The sequence below is a fragment of the Tasmannia lanceolata genome, unplaced genomic scaffold (genome assembly GCF_043159265.1).
Source record: "Tasmannia lanceolata isolate RefF3 unplaced genomic scaffold, GAP_Taslan_0.1 ptg000007l, whole genome shotgun sequence".
In the NCBI taxonomy this organism is placed as follows: domain Eukaryota; kingdom Viridiplantae; phylum Streptophyta; class Magnoliopsida; order Canellales; family Winteraceae; genus Tasmannia; species Tasmannia lanceolata.
Genome location: NW_027518684.1, coordinates 28,907,909 through 28,925,603, shown reverse-complemented (window position 1 = coordinate 28,925,603; position 17,695 = coordinate 28,907,909). Strand labels below are relative to the sequence as shown.

Sequence of the window (17,695 nt, the reverse complement as noted above, 5' to 3'; positions counted from 1 at the left end):
CAGCACTATCAGAATTTCGATCATTTGATTAAGACCGGCACCCAGATCGAGGATGCTATTGCTAAGGGCCTCCGAGCCAAAACGCTATCTGATGTCCGAGAGGGGAAGAGGCCTATGATCCAACCGAAGGAAGTACAAGCAGTCAGTTATACCAGACCAGTGGCCAAGCCTGTTGATGAAGTTGTTAGACCAATGGTGACGAAGTAGTTCAGGCAGTTTGACCCATTACCATTTCCACTGCCCATGATACTTAAGAAGTTGATCAGAGACAAGAAGATCAGACTTCCGGATGTCAAACCTGTACCTAATCCGCTGCCCGGAAACTGGAGAAGGGATCAATACTGTGAATATCACAGGGGCCCGGGACACATGACTGAGAACTGTTTGGCCTTGAAGCACGCGATTCAGAACATGATCGATAAAGATGAGCTTGCAGTTGAAAGGCCGAATATCACTCAGAATCCTCTCCCCAACCACCGTGCTGTTGCTCCTCCCACTACAAACGCTATCTTTGTAGATGAGCCCATCCTTGATCCCTCTACTCTCATTTGCGCTATTACATCTGATAAAACATATGTTTTGAAGTTTGACGATGAAGAGCTCAGAGAATTCAGAGAAAAAGAACCTTATGTGCTGTCGTTTGACGATGCTGAACTCACTGAGTCATCTTCAGCCCAGTCATATGCGCTTCAGAATGTTGGTCTGGAAGAAGCAAAGGAAGCCACCTATGTTCTAAGGATGGAGGACTTTGAAGAGGATGTCAGTAATGCACCTTATGTTTTCAGAACGGACGAAGACGAACTGCTGTTGCTGGATGATCAGTGTAACGAGATGCGTCACATGACCCGAGGTGGGCGAGTGTTCAAACCACCAGAATTGAGTGTAGAAAACCCGGCAGGGGTTGCAAGAAACTCAGAAAATCAGAGGCAGAATAAAGTGAGCGCAGACGAAGAAGATGAGAGCCTGTTAAAGCAGCTGAAAAAGACTCAGGCTAATATCTCGGTATGGGGTTTACTAATGGCCTCATCGAAGCACAGAAAGCTAGTCCTTCAAGAGCTTAATGCAGCACAAGTTTCTGTTAATACCTCACCTGACGAGCTTGTCAGTCTCGTAGCCATGGCCAGAGCTGCGAAAACATTGTCATTCGCTGATGACGATTTACCTCCTGAGGGCCGAGACCATACTAAGCCTCTTAAAATCACAGTCTTCTGTAACAAGAAGAAGGTGCCAGAGGTGTTGGTTGATAACGGCTCTGCACTGAATGTTTGCCCATTAAGCACCGCAGCAACCCTGGGGTTCAGTCCTGAGAATTTTATTCCATCCGAGCAGGGTATTCTAGCATATGATGGCACTCGCCGAGATGTAATCGGGACTTTGGTCACTGAGATACAGATTGGCGGAGAAGACTTTGAGGTAGAATTTCAAGTCTTAGATATTAAAGCTTCATTCTTACTGTTGCTTGGCCGTCCTTGGATGCACAAGGTCGGGGTTGTTCCGTCTACTCTCCACCAAAAACTGAAGTTCATTCGCAGGAACAGAGTGATAACGGTAAAGGGGGATCCTGATCTCGAGATAGGGCAGATCACTCCGGACATAACTGGGGAAAGATCCGAAGATATCAATTTGACGGGGTTTTCACTAGAGGTGACTACGATCACTTTCAAAGAGGCTTTGAATGAGGAAATTTGTTTCCTGACCAGTACGAATTCGAATGTCATCAGAATGATTCGCCGACAGGGCTATATGCCAGGCGCCGGGTTAGGCAAATATCATCAGGGTTTGACCGAGTTTCCTGTGTTCAAAACATTCAATGGTTTGTTCGGACTGGGTTACAAGCCTACAAAGAAGGAAATTGTAGAGATGAAGCAGTTGATGCTGAAATGGGCAGAAAACCGTCGTCGGGGCTTGGGGTTACCAATGGCACCCATTGATTTGAAAATGAACGGCCGATTCCGAAAAGAAGGCGCAGCCTTTCCTTTCTGTGGCTTTGCAGAGTTTTGGTTGGATGAGAGCACAGGGCAGATGCTTCCGGGGTTTGAGATTTTCTTCGATCTTGAGCTAGAAGATGAGCCAGTGGGTATGCAGATTGTAGAGACAGAGTCTGAGGCTGATTGGACAGAGCACATAGAGCCGAGTCTTCTGAATTCACTTTTTCAAGAAGGGTCACAGACTGTGGCCGTGATTGGCAGGAGCCCGCTGATACTGGACCCAACTCGTCTTATCACCCCGGCTGAGGAACCTCTGACTAACTGGACTTCTCAAGTCCTACCCCAGGTTATTTTCCAGTACAAACGAATCCCTTCAGAAAAGTCAGTCGTCCATAAATACGTGTCAGTCTCCGGGTTTGATTCAGAGTCTATATCTTCTAATGAGTCTTTTGATGCAGGTACCATAGATGACCATTCACCTGAGATCGGCGACGTTTCTTCCTTTTCAAGCGAGATTGAGTTGGAGTCTGTTCATAATAAAGCATCTGTTGCTGTTTCCTTTTATAGTCCTGAGTCAGTTGACGCAGGTGTCAACATTTCCATCGAGTCTGTAAAAATGAGTCCAAAGTTCATTGTACCCCCCGATGAGGGTAATTCGTCTGTTGATGTATATGATTCAAATTCCAATGAAATGAAGGATTCTTCTTTTGAGTACATTCCTGTCTCTATTTCATCTGCTGAATCTGCTCTAAAATCTGATAATCTTAAAAATAACAATCAAGACTCCCCCTCTGATGAGGATGCCGACGAAACTCCCCCTGAAATCAGACATATGATCCAACAGGAGGAGAGTCGCCGAGCAAAACCACTTGATGAGGAAGTTGAAACTGTGAACATTGGTGATGAAACCTCAATTCAGGAAATAAAGATCGGCAAAACTTTATCTCCTGAAGAACGTGAGGAATTGATCACCCTGCTTAAAGAGTTCAAAGAAGTTTTTGCTTGGTCTTACGATGATATGCCAGGATTAAGTGAGGAAATCGTCCAGCACAGATTACCCTTAATCCTTGGTGCTAAGCCAAAGAAGCAAAAACTCCGAAAGCTCAAAACAGAATGGGAGTTGAAAGTCTATGAAGAAGTGAAGAAATTGTTAGAAGTAAAATTCATCCAGGTGGTGGAATATCCTGAATGGCTCGCTAACATAGTACCGGTGCCCAAAAAGGACGGGAAAGTCAGAATGTGTGTTGATTTTAGAGATTTAAACAAAGCAAGTCCTAAAGATGACTTTCCTCTTCCAAGCATTGATCTCCTGGTGGATAACACTGCTGGACATGCTCTTTTATCCTTTATGGACGGATTCTCAGGGTACAATCAGATTAAAATGGCACCTGAAGACATGTTGAAGACAGCGTTCATCACTCAGTGGGGTACATATTGCTATAGAGTGATGCCGTTTGGCTTGAAAAATGCTGGTGCTACATATCAAAGAGCTGCCACGACTCTTCTTCATGATATGATTCACAAAGAGGTTGAAGTTTACGTTGATGACATGATCGTAAAGGGGAAGACTCGGCCTGAGCACACTGTTGCCCTGAGAAAGTTTTTTGAGCGGATCAGGAAGTATCAGCTTCGTCTGAACCCGAGTAAATGTGTATTTGGCGTTACGTCAGGAAAACTCTTGGGGTTTATGGTCAGCGAAAGAGGGATCGAAGTGGACCCGCAAAAGATCAAGGCGATTCAAGAAATGCAGCCGCCGACGACAGAAAGGCAGATCCGAGGTTTCCTTGGCAAAGTTCAGTATCTGAGACGGTTCATAGCACATCTGACGATGACGTGTGAACCCATTTTCAAGCTTCTGAAGAAGAATTCCTCGAACAAGTGGAATGAAGAGTGCCAGGAGGCTTTTGAAAAGGTTAAGCAATGCCTATCATTGCCCCCTGTTCTTTCGCCAGTTATTCCAGGCCAACCGTTGCTGTTGTACTTATCTATCACGGATACAGCGATGGGTTGCATGCTTGCTCAGCAGGATCTTGAGTCTAAGAAAGAAAGACCCATTTACTACATCAGCAAGAAGATGCTAGAGTATGAATTAAAATACACTGTTTTGGAGAAGACTTGTCTCGCATTAGTTTGGGCAACCCAGAGGCTTAGACATTATTTGCTTTCAAACAAGGTTCTTCTGCTTTCACGAATGGACCCTCTAAAGTACTTGTTTGAGAAACCTGCCCTTACAGGAAGGACTGCAAGGTGGTTATTGTTATTGTCTGAGTTCGACATCACTTATGTCGCTCAGAAATCAGTTAAGGGGCGGGTTATAGCTGAACAATTGGCCGATGCTCCAGTTGAGGAGAATGCTGTTCTAAAAGCCGAATTCCCTGATGAAGAAATTATGGATATCGAAGAAGAAGAGGTTCTCAGCACCAAGTGGTTAATGTACTTTGATGGAGCCGTAAACAGTCGTGGGCAAGGAGTAGGTGCAGTCTTGGTCTCCCCGAAGAAAGAATACATTCCTATCTCCATCAAGTTGCAGTTCGAGTGCACCAACAACATGGCAGAGTACGAAGCCTGTATTGCCGGACTTGAAGCAGCCTTAGCTTTGCAGATTCAAGATATTGATGTGTTCGGGGATTCCATCCTGATCATTTACCAGATTAATGGGCAATGGAAAACTCGAGAAGATAGATTGATCCCTTATAATATGTATTTGGAATCTCTAGTCCAGAAATTCAAGAGCGTCACATTTACTCACTTATCAAGGACCAGAAATCATTTTGCTGATGCTTTGGCCACTTTGGCCTCGATGTTAGATATCTCCGCTACAATGGAAGTTCAACCGTTAGCCATCAGACTGCAATGGGCACCTGCGCACGTAAATGCTATAGAGATTTCAGCTAGATGTCCAGATGGGAAGCCTTGGTACACAGATATCAGAAACCTCATTTCAGGCAAGGGTCATCCTCCGGAAGCTTCAAGCAAGGAAAGGAAAACTCTCCAGAAGTTATCTGCGAATTTCATCATTTGCGGTGAAGAGCTGTATAGAAGGTCATTTGATGGCATACAACTCCTTTGTGTTGATGAAGATAAAGCTGCGGAGCTTATTGAGCAGACTCATGAGGGTGTTTGTGGACCTCATATGAACGGGAAGATGCTATCTAGAAAGATCCTTAGACTTGGATTCTATTGGCCTACAATGGAAACAGACTGCTTCGCATTTGTAAAAAAATGCCATAAGTGTCAAGTCTATGCGAATCTTATTCATGTTCCTCCTTCGGAGTTGCACTCCCTGACTTTGCCGTGGCCGTTTTCGGTATGGGGAATAGACATCATTGGGAAGATTTATCCGAGATCCTCGAGCGGACATGAGTACATTCTGGTGGCTATTGATTATTTCACAAAGTGGATAGAGGCTGCATCTTATGCTTCCATCACTTCGAACACAGTTGCGAAGTTCATCCGTACCAATATAATTTGCAGATACGGAGTACCTCACGAGTTGATTTCAGATAATGGATCACATTTCAAGAAAGAGGTGTTACACCTGTGTGAAGAGTTCAAGATAAGGCATCACAAGTCGTCTCCTTACAGGCCGCAGACGAATGGGGCCGTTGAAGCAGCAAATAAGAACATCAAAGTCATTATCAGTAAGATGACTGAGACATATAAGGACTGGTCGAACAAACTTCCTTATGCCTTATGGGCTTATAGAACATCGATCAGGTCTTCAACAGGCGTGACTCCGTATTCTTTGGTGTACGGAATGGAGGCTGTTCTCCCTGTTGAGTTAAGAATCCCCTCTTTGAGAGTGATGGTGGAGGCCGATCTGCCAGAGTCAGAATGGGCAAAGGCCAGACACAATGAGCTACAGATGATAGATGAGAAGAGGCTGAGAGCCTTGTATCATATCCAGGGATATCAGAGACGGATTGAGAGAGCTTTCAATAAGAAGGTTCGTGTCCGAGATTTGAAGCCTGGAGATCTTGTATTGAAGTCCTACAGGGCACCGGTATTTGACCCAAGAGGAAAATTCAGGCCAAACTGGTCTGGTCCTTACATTGTTGATGAAGTCCTGCCTGGAAAAGCCGTAAGACTCCTCAATGAAAATGGAGAAAAATTAAATGAACCTACAAACCTGGATCAATTAAAGAAATATTATGCTTAAATACACTAGGAGGCCATCCTTGGACGATTTAAGCTTCAAGCCATACCCAAATATTTTAAACTATTTGCAAACCCTTTGGGCCTAGAAAAGAATGAATGATGAAACCCCCTTTTGCTAAAAGAACCTTTGAGCCGAAAGAAAGTCAAAATTTATTTGTTAAACTTAAACCAGGGGCATCTTTTATGACTTTCGTCATAAAAGATTTTACGTCCGAACTACACGTGACCTGATTCCCAATTTCTTTGGGGATACGTAGGCAGTCTGGAGGATCCAGATTCGGTCAAAATACATGCAAACATACCAAATTCTAACCGGTTTGAACCTAAGCCTACCCGAAAGTCCTTCTAGTGTACTCAGGCCCAGGTTTGTAGAGAAACAGAAATAAAGAAAAATGATGGAGTCTTAGACCCGCTAGACTGAAAACCCGCAAGGGCGGTCTAGGCAAAAGTTAGAATCATTCACCCGCTAAGCTGAAAACCCGAAAGGGCGGCTTAGGCAAAAATCAGGGTACTGAGCCTGCTGGATGGAAAATCTGCAAGGGCAGACAGTCCAGGCAAAAATTAAGGCATGCGGTCCGCCGAATCGAAAACCTGAAAAGGCGATTTGGTCATGGCAGTGACTTCATGAGGAGATGGCAGAGCTTTAAAAGCCAGCTTAACTTTCAGCTTCTTTGGCACCTTCTCAAAGTCTAAGTAAGCGCCATCAAGACTTCTTCTGATACTCTTTGAGTTAGAGAGGTTGAAACCGAGCAATCTAAAGGGATAATAGCCATGACGAAAATACCAAAAAGGGGGTTGAAGTACCTTTAAACGCGGTATTCAAAAGATTCCAAGAGTGGTTGACTTTTACCATTTTAAAAAAAAAAAAAAAATCTTATCAGACTAAGAAGCAGATTTCAGTCTCTCTTAATGTTCGAGTCGTGTGTTCGTCAGTTGTCTCGTTCGTGGTTTGTCAAAGTGTTTCCTTGTTGAGTCGAGGTCAGTTGTCAGAATCCTGTTTAGTTAAAATCCCTCCCCAAGCCGGGGTGGCAAGAAAAATAAAGGGTAAAGCAGAACTCTCAGGAGAAGCAGAGAATTTGTGGCTTTTGTGAACAAGTACAAAGTAGAGCAGAGTTCGGAAGATTGATAGGCTTTTAGCCCAGTTCCAACGTTAGCAGATGGCAGTGATGAAGCAGGATTTTGAGCAGAACCATGTTCTTGTATTTTTAAGAGCCTTATAAGCCCAAGTGTTCATCAGAAAAGTTTGTAACCCCAAGTGTACATTAATGAAAGCCTTTGGCCCATTTTTCTTGTGTTGCTCTCCAAATGAATTTTGTTATGGAAGTAATCATACTAGGGGCATCTTTTATGACTCACGTCATAAAAGATGTCAAATACACATTGATATTTGAAATGGACATTCTCCTCAAATAGAGACTAGAGAGTTTGAACATGCTCTTTTGGTTCAAGCTCTCCTGTCGAGTATTTGGTTCGTGTTGCTTTGGTAAAGCTTCAATCTCTAAAAAAAATAAAATAATAATAATAATAATAATAAGAAGAATGACTCTTTGAGCGTGGCATTTGGGACTTTTTAAGTGTCCGCAGTGTGTCCCTACCTAACAAGTTGGGAGTCAGGCATACCTGTGAGGGGGTTTGTATGGATCCGTGTTGCATGACGGGCATACAAATCTGGATTTATATGGAACCGTGTTACACCACGGGCATATAAATCTGGGATCTTATGAGATAATTTAGCAATTCCTTTGTTGATGTGAGACTCTTTGAGTAGTTGAGACCCTTCGAGTGTTACAGACTCTTCGGGTAGTTGAGACTCTTTGAGTATAAATGTTTTGTGTTGATTTGAGACTCTTTGAGTAGTTGAGACCCTTCGAGTGTTACAGACTCTTCGGGTAGTTGAGACTCTTTGAGTATAAATGTTTTGAGACTCTTTGAGTAGTTGAGACCCTTCGAGTGTTGCAGACTCTTCGGGTAGTAGAGGCTCTTTGAGTATAAATGTGTTTTGTGTTGATTTGAGACTCTTTGAGTAATTGAGACCCTTCGAGTGTTGCAGACTCTTCGGGTAGTTGAGGCTCTTTGAGTATAAATGTTTTTTGTGTTGATTTGAGACTCTTTGAGTAGTTGAGACCCTTTGAGTGTTACAGACTCTTCGGGTAGTTGAGACTCTTTGAGCATAAATGTTTTTTTTGTGTTGATTTGAGACTCTTTGAGTAATTGAGACCCTTTGAGTGTTACAGACTCTTCGGGTAGTTGAGACTCTTTGAGTATAAATGTTTCGCCATGATTTGAGACTCTTTGAGTAGTTGAGACCCTTCGAGTGTTACAGACTCTTCGGGTAGTTGAGACTTTTTGAGTATAAATGATCTTTGTTGATTTGAGACTCTTTGAGTAGTTGAGATCCTTTGAGTGTTAGTTGAGACTCTTTGAGTATAAATGTTTTTGTGATGTATTTGAGACTCTTTGAGTAGTTGAGATCCTTTGAGTGTTATAGACTCTTCGGGTAGTTGAGACTTTTTGAGTATAAATGATCTTTGTTGATTTGAGACTCTTTGAGTAGTTGAGATCCTTTGAGTGTTACAGACTCTTCGGGTAGTTGAGACCTTTTTTTAGTATAAATGTTTTGCGTTAATTTGAGACTCTTTGAGTAGTTAAGGCCCTTTGAGTGTTACAGACTCTTCGGGTAGTTGAGACTTTTTGAGTATAAATGTTTTGCGTTAATTTGAGACTCTTTGAGTAGTTAAGGCCCTTTGAGTGCTACAGACTCTTCGGGTAGTTGAGGCTCTTTGAGTATAAAGATTTCTATGTGTTTGAAGCTCTCTGAGTGTTTGATTTGAGACTCTATGAGTGTTACATACTCTTTGAGTAATTTGATTTGATATTGTTTGAAGGGTTGATTTACGTCTGCATCGATAGTGGTCTGCTTTCTTTGAGGTAATTTCATTGGGTTCGTTTTCTTAAAAGCTTTATTTTAACAGAGTATGTTTGTGTTTGCTTTAAAAGAGTCTTTGCGTATTGATTTAAATAGTTGAGTTGTGAGTATTAGAGAGAAGCCATCTCATTGAGATGTCGTGATTGCCGAGTTACGGGTCGGTGAGAGGTTATCTCCCATTTGCTTGTTGTTTATGAGTCTCTTAATGTTACTTTGTTGTGTGCCCTTGTGAATACCACCCTTAGAAACCGAGAACCCAAAAATTTGCTTTGCTTTTGGGTCAGTCAAAATGTGTCGTCTGTTCAGCTTTGCCATTCGCGTGTTACACACGCTCTGCCAAAGAGGGGCATCTGTAGACACCCCATTTTGATCGGACCGAAGTTCGCTATGCTTGGGCGAAACCCCATCCAATCATTTCCGCCATGTTTCGCACTTTTCCGTTAAGTGTTGAGAGAGATTATTCCCAAGAATTCGAGCAAGAGAGAATTTGGATCCGATTGATGGGCCCATCTTGAGCATTTGTTTAGATTTGGATCAAACAGGGTGGCCCGCGCATTGTTTTAGTGAAAAATGAGTTTTGAACCTACTTCGATCCAACACCTAAAGATGATCATCAAGAGAACGGTCAAGATCTCAGAGAAGTCGTTTTAACAACCAATTTTGTTACGATCATCAGGTTGAGTTACTCGGATCAGCCCATTGAAATGATTTAGGAGGACACAACCTACTTAGGTAGGGGACCCATCAATTGGATGGTCTGGATCGTCATAGAGGAATGATTTAAGGGGGCACAACCAATTTACATTGCGACCCACCATTTGAACGGTCAAGATCATCAATTGTCGCCCATCAAATGGACGGTTCGGATCATCAAATGGGAGTGATTTAAAAATGGGGTAACATATTCACATTTTGATCTATTGGATGGCTTGGATCAGCCCATAGGATTGATTAGCGGAGCACAAATTAAATCACATTGTCGCCCATCAAATGAACGGTTCCGATCATACTTTGGAGTGGGGCATATGATTTTATGCACAATTGGGAATTTGGTCACATATGGGACCCATTTGGATTATCTTTTACCTACTCAAAAGGACTTTAAAAAACATGCATGGGGCCACACACATGTCAAAATTCAATGTCCACAATGGTGGCCACCTACCATGGAATATGTCCACAATGGTGGCCACCTACCATGGAATAAGTCCACAATGGTGGCCACCACCCTCCCATTCCTTTGCTATAAATGGTTCAATGAGGGTGAGTAAGGGAAAGAACTCATTTCTCTTCTATCATGTGTTCTAACAAAGTTGCTATGTGGGGTTGAAAAGAAAAAAGAAAGAAAAAGAAACAAGAAAAGAAGAAAAAGAAACAAAAAAGAAGGAAAAAGAGAAAGAAAACGGAAGCGATCGCACGGAGGCGGGATTTTCGAGTTTTTCGGCTCTCGGATTCGGCGAGGATTTCGATCACAGGTAGGTACACCGTTCTCGGAATTTTTTTAGAATTATTTGGTATATTTTCGGATTTTTGCATGATTTTTAACAAAGAAAACTAAACGATATACTAAACAGATTCCAAAAATAATGAAATTTCGTGGGAAAATAATATGATAATGATACATTCTACCATGAATTTGTGAGAATTTTTGGATTTTGTTTGGTATATAATTTTATGCTTTCTTTGAAAATCAGCAGATTTTGGGGGAATTTGTACTGACATTAGATCACAAAGAAAATTCTTAAAATTTTTACAGTAGTCTTATATCTCATATTTCTTGCTTCTATAAAAGTTTCAATTACTTTGGATCTTGTTTTACATGGGATGTAGTGTTAATTCATAATCTGGTCTAACAATTGAAAAATTCGAAACTGATAGTAAATAGTTTTCTAAATTCATGAAAATCTCACAGCATGCTACTTTCACTTATATCTTACTAATGTAGAAATTTCATGGAATTTAGATTTCTATTTCTAGTAGTTTCTGTGTTATTTTTTCAATCTGGTCAATTAATTGTTAAATCAAAATTAAATATGAGCTTAATGTAAAAAACTATTAAAATCTTCCAGCAAGCTACATCTCATCATATCTTGCTGCTGTATAAGTTTCAACTCATTTCGAATTCGTTTGCAACAATTTCACTTGTAAAATCACTCATATGCTTAAAATTGATAAAATCCATTGAAAATCCGAAATTAATTGAAAATCACCTGAAAATCTCTAAAGAACCTTAAATCTCTGTCATATATTAATCCTTAATACATTGAAACAGAAATCTTGGGATCTTTAGATTTCCCTGGAAAAATGGCCAATGCATCCATAATCGTATCTCAATTGCAACCGATCTTTGACAAATTTGAATACTTAAGCTATAGCACGTTGTTGGCTCCGAGGTTCACTGTCCACGGAAATCCTGAGATATGCCAGGCAATAAGATGCTATAACCTAAGTATTAAATTGCGCAAGGAAAGAGCGCACGATTCCCTTCGTTGGATGCTATCCTGGGCCGAAACTGGTGAACCCTAGAACCATTGGTAATCCTTGAATGTCCAAAAACTGAAAATCCTTGAAATCTAAAATTCATTAACCTCGAGAATTTAAATCGATTTGTCTTGTGTCTCTCGGAACTATTGGATTATGGTTTCCGTCTTAAGAACCATTAGAGCCCACTTTAGGAACACTGGTGTCGTGTAGTGTCCTAAGTTTTAGGGAGTCCTAGAGTTAGGAGTCCAGCCTCATCACGGACGCTTGCTATGTATAGCAACCGTGCCATAGGTCTAGTTACACTAGTCACCCGATCTTTCCGTAGGACAAGCCTAGTAAACTAGGATGTAGGCTAACCTGCATTAGTCTAAGGGACAACTTGCATTTAGATAAGAATCATATAGCATCTTAGATGGAATCCTAAAATAATAAAATCCTCAACTTGAATTAAATAACTTCTCTTAAAACTGTTGAAACAGTCAATCCCGTCTAGGTCGGTGTCTTAGTTGAGTTAGGCATATGTAGCTTAGCTTAGGTGCACCGAACTACGTCGACTCTGATCCCAGTGAGGCTTGGGTACGTAGGCAGCTTGGATGTCTGACGGCATACCACCCGCGAGTCGGCACCACAACAAATTGTGGTGTTTTGGATATTAATTTTCTTATAAATGCTTAATCAAATCATTTAGGGCTTTCCATGAAATTAGAATTCTAGGAGAACTTTCACTTAGATTGAACCCAGACAAATTAATAAATCAAGATACACATTTAGGATTCCCATTGAAATTAGATTTTAGGATGCATGTCACTTAGTTCGCACATTAACATAGGGTTGAATGAGCCATTTAAAATAAATTTAAAAGAGTTAACTTTTAGAATTGAAGACCGATTATCGGGCAGGAATGGTGCATATGGTGGATAAATCCCCATACCTTCCATTCTTGTAACCAGGTAGCGAGTCTAGATTTCTGGTTAATTATGGGTCCTAGATCCCACATCTAGGTGGCGACTCTGTCAGTCTCTTTTGTGTGGAATTCGGATTGTCTTAGTGATCCCAAGTTCACATAAAAGACGAATTAAAATCAATAATGAAAGGCACACGCCAATCGCGTGGGTACGAGAGACCAAGAGAAGAGAGCGCGGCGGCTCGCGCCCCACGCCCCTCTCGCGGGATCGGGGCCCACAATGAGTAAGCCTAAAGTTTGTAATCCAAAAGCTTATTGATAATGACCTACTTGTCTTCTCACCAAAGCCAAATGTAGTCACCAATCCCCTGCCAAACCATGTTGTTCCACCTCCAGCCAATGTCAATGCCATATTTTTGGACAATCCTGAGTTTGATCATTCTACCTTAATTCATACATTTGATTCCCAACATCACCCTCATATCCTTAACTGGGTAGGAATAGAAGAGGAGGAGAAGAAGCTCAGAAAGGCAGCCCTACCAGAATTGAAGTCGGAAGTTTATTTTGTTGAAAAATCAGAAGTTTGTTCAGATACTATTCTTGTTGTGGATGATGCACCAGAAGTTGAAGTTCCACTTATTGCAGCTATCCAAGACAAAGGAAGTTTCGCTAAATCTCAGACTCAGACAGTTGCAACCAAAGAAAGTCTTTCCGATTAAAGTTTATGTCTTTATCAGTTCATGTTTAGTCTAGTTGTGTTGTCCAGTTCTTATATTTAGTTACAATAAGTGCCTAGTCTGGGCGAGTTATTATTTCCTGCATTTATTTTGAGTTCAGAATTGTGAATCCTGAGCCTGTTCAGGAAGAGTCAGCAAATGTAATTTCTTCTCATTCAATAAAATTTCTTTCTCAGTACATTCGAGTGTATGCTTCTGACTTAAATAACAATAATAAAAAAGATCCCTCCTAGGAAAAGGATAAAAAGGTCAATGAAACTCCACTTGAGTTACAGCAAATGCTTAAGCAAGAGAAGGGACGTTAAATCCTGCCTTTCAAAAAAGAAATTGAAATTATAAACATTTGAGCTTAAATTTTAATCCAGGAAATATGAATTGGGAACACATTACCCTCAAAGGAATGCAAGAAATCAATAAACCTATTACAAGAATACGGAAAAAGCCTCACTTGGTCTTACAAAGATATGGAATCGAAGAATGAAGAAACATACATAAGGGGCATCAGTTAAGGCCACCTCTTATGTTTGCAATGGTCAAATCTATCAGAACTAATCTGCGGACACAAAAATAGTTCAAGATCAAATATCACAATCCAGTTATCAATACAAAGAGTACTTTGTCCATTTCCCAGAAAATCTAAATACCTTTGGAGATGAAGAATCGAGGTTCGAATTCAAACAGAATGAGTCAAGAACTAGATAAAGCCTTCAACAAGACCCTTACCTGGAAATGCCGTCAAACTCCAGAAAAAAAAATTCTATCATTGAACAGCGGAAAGCCTTCTTTGGCCGAGTAAATCCCAGAAAATTAAAACCCTAAAAAGGAAAAAATCAAATCCCTTTTCAAACCCCTTTGAGCCTGAATAAAATTTTCTTTCAAAAGCCATCACACTAGGGGCATCTACCCTGAACTACGCGCGACCTGATCCCTACACTGGGGTACGTAGGTAGCCTGGCAAAACTAAGTTCGGTCGAAACAAAAAAAAAAAAAAGAAGAGAAAAAAGCAAAACCATCAATGAAAGCTTCTAAACTATAGGCAGCTACCCTGAACTACGCTCGACCTGATTCCTATGCTGAGATACGTAGGCAACCTGTATACACAGGTTCGGTTGAAATTTGCATAAACCTCAAGCTTTTACTTCAATGAACCTTATCCTACCCATAAAGTCCTTCCAACGTACAATGGAAAGGTTCCAGGCAAATAAAAAAAAACAAGAAAAAAAAAAGGAATTTGAAGACCTGCTAGGCCGGAAACCCGCAAGGGCGGTCTAGGCAAAAGTTAAGGTCATTCACCTGCTAAGTTGAAAATCCAAAAGGACAGCTTAGGCAAAAATCAAGGTACAAGCCCGCTGAAATTAAAACCCGAAAAGGGTAGTTCAGGCAAAAGCTAGGGCAGACGGTCCGCCAAGTTGAAAACCCGAAAAGGGCAACTTGGTCATGGTAAGGGTTATCCAAAAAGGCTACATTCGACGTTTTCATAGAGTGATCCATCAATTGAAAATTACTCAGAATTTCAAGAAAGTCAGGCTAGACTACATGTAATTCTTGGAACTAAGGGCATGAAAATCAAGCAACCCAAGGAGCGGTAATAACATCCATGAAGTAATACTGTTTTAAAGAACATGTTCAAATGTTTACCAATTGATAAATTATTCTCTGAAAGGCAAGACTTACCAAAAAGAAATGTTAAAATTCAGAAGCATCACTGTCTTTTATTCCAGTCATTGTATTCAAGTCTATTCTCTTTCAGAATCTTTCATTTTTTTTCAAATAGTGCCTTTTACCAATTCTTCACTTTAATGCAAGTCGATTGTCGTCCTCGTGTCATAAGGTTACAACTGTTTCGGTGAAGAGGTAAGGTATCACTTTTACTTGCAAATACATCAGAACCAGATTTATCTTGAAGACTTCAAGAGCCAAATGAGAGAAGCCGGTTTAAGCAAAGCCAGTTTTAAAAAAGAGAACTCAGAAATGAGAACTTCAGAAAATCCAGTACCATGCCATGGAAGGACACTTTAGGCTTGGAAGAATCTCAGATGCAATGATGATAGAAAAATTTTCCTCAGATATCTTCAAGGGCCTACATTTGTTAAAAAAATATTGTCATGAGTTCACCAGTTCTTGAATGTCCTTTCTTGTTAAAGACATGAAACATCCAGGTCCCCTGCGGTAAAGCCCTTTATAGAAAAAGTTTTCCAACTCCCAGGTTTTCCAAACACCCAGTCTCAATTCCATCAAGCCCCATCAATATCCTTACATCCTAATCTTTCTTCCATCAGTTTCAATCCATCCTAATCCCAATCCATCTCGATTTTCATCTCCATCACAATCACTTTTTTTTCCAAAGTTTCAAAATCCATTATTCTATTGCTCATAATCCATCATTCATTCTTAAATCATTCCAGCTACCCAGAGCTTTCAAGTTTACAATCCATACTCATTTCATTCAAATACTCTTCAGACATCTAGCTCAGAAAATCATGGTCAAGATTGTCTCACATTATGAGAGGCCTTCTTGGTCGCTTCCAGAAAAATCCTATTCTAAATTACCAGGCTGTAGTGTTTAGATTAGGTATACCAGCCTCCAGAAAAATCCTATTCTAAATTACCAGGCTATGGTGTTTAGATTAGGTCTACCGGCTTCCTGAAAAATCATATTCTAAATTACCAGGCTATGGTGTCTAGATTAGGTCTACCAGCTTCCAGAAAAATTCTATTCTAGATTACCAGGCTATGGTGTCTAGATTTGGTCTTCAAATTACCAGATTTCAAAAAAAAAATCATATTCTAGATTACCTGGCTATGGTGTCTGGATTAGGTCTACCAGTTTCCAGAAAAAATCATATTCTAGATTACCTGACTATGGTGTCTAGATTAGGACTACCAGATTTCTAGAAGAAATCCTATTCTAGATTACCTGGCTATGGTGTCTAGATTAGGTCTACCAGTTTTCAGAAAAAATCATATTCTAGATTACCTGAGAATGGTGTCTAGATTAGGACTACCAGATTTTCAGAAAAATTCTATCCTAGATCACTAGGCTATGGTCTCTATATTAGGTCTCCTATCATCATCTTTTCAATTATCTGTAACCTTCACCCACACTTCTATCATCCCATCTTGCATCATTATGATAGACAAGCATGTTGCATGAAAAAATAATAAAAATCACAAAAATTCTGCATTTAGGATTGCATTGCATTGGGGGTATCAGGTTGTTTTGTTTGGAATATTTCCTTAAAATTGCCATAGAAATACAAATTGATACATCACATCGTCCATCTGAATTGGGCTATTGTTAGTTAAAGTTCCGCAAAATGAGAATGTCTCTTTAGCTTTGGCATGCGGTTACTAAGTAACATTTTCCAAAGAGGGGCATCTGTAGACACCCTCATTTTCCTACACTTTAACCAACAATAACTTAATATATTGATCCGTGGAATTTCACTGATAAAATATGCATCCTCAAATTTCCTGAAAACCAAAATGATAAAGAGATGTACCTAGTAAGATGATTAGATCCGAAAAATTGAAAAAATGCTCTGATTGGTGACTATAGAGTATTAAATCCATGTAAGAGTCCCTCTATTATGGATTTATATGTTTTAGGTCATTAATGTCTCGATTTGACTTTACGGATCTTCAATCGAGACAAAATAAGCTAGAGTCACTCACAGCCCGGGACCTTATTCCATTTCGAGACCCGATTTCCGTAAATCGTTATATCAATGGTAGATCTTAACCTGGGTGTCTTTCTTTACCAAGAATTTATGATCAATTAGTCAAAATAATATCAATCAAGGTTAATCTCAAATCAGGATTAAACATTGGGTTACTTAACTAAGCAAAAAACTAGTGAAAAGTCACGGATCAAGGAGGGATAAGTGAGATCCGTCGAAATCATCCCATTAAATCATTGATAGCAGAACTTTTTGATGTCTCAATCATTGTCAATATCATGGTTTAATGGTTTTAACCGTTGACCCAAAGTTGATCGAATCGGTTGGTTCGTTTAGATCGCCGATTTGCTCGATCTTTGGAAAAACGATCTACAGGCGGAGATCGGGAGCCCTCACTGGTCGAAAATTTCAAAATCAGTATTTTTATGGCAATATTGGGCTTCAAAGAAATAGAAAAAATCAACGATTCCAACGGCGAAAGAATTATCGAAATCGGACTTTAAAATCTCCTAAAAACCGCATTTTTCGATTTTCACATTCAAAATATTTGAAAAATCTTTCACAAAGATTCTAGGGGATTTGGAGGCATCATCTCATCCATTCTTTAGATCCCCTAAGGATTGCAATTGATCTCAACCACCCAATCTTAGTCCATATCTTTGCAAAGATTTCAGGATATTTGGAGATCTCATCTCGCCCGTTCTTTCAATCACATAGAGATTGCAATTAATCGCAGCAATCCAAATCATTGCCATTATCTACAAAGGCAACCAAATTGGACGTTTTCCTTGTCTTGAAATTTGCTTCCAAATCCACAAAGATTCCAAGGACAAGTGGTGTCGTCCTGGACCTTGAATTGTTCCTAAATCTTTAGTGCT

General features: G+C 40.3%; 1 protein-coding gene across 1 annotated transcript; it reads left to right on the top strand.

The window, feature by feature from the left end:
- Positions 1–235: 235 nt before the first annotated feature.
- On the top strand, positions 236–2,573 carry LOC143881205 (uncharacterized). Its single transcript, XM_077384191.1, has 2 exons — positions 236–2,274; positions 2,387–2,573. The coding sequence occupies exons 1-2, from the start codon at positions 244–246 to the stop codon at positions 2,393–2,395; spliced, it is 2,040 nt and encodes a 679-aa protein (XP_077240306.1). The 5' UTR covers positions 236–243; the 3' UTR covers positions 2,396–2,573.
- Positions 2,574–17,695: the final 15,122 nt, after the last annotated feature.

What these genes read in the sequence shown, in the direction of transcription:
- LOC143881205 (XM_077384191.1), top strand. Translation starts at nt 244, where the DNA reads ATGATACTTAAGAAGTTGATCAGAGACAAGAAGATCAGACTTCCGGAT.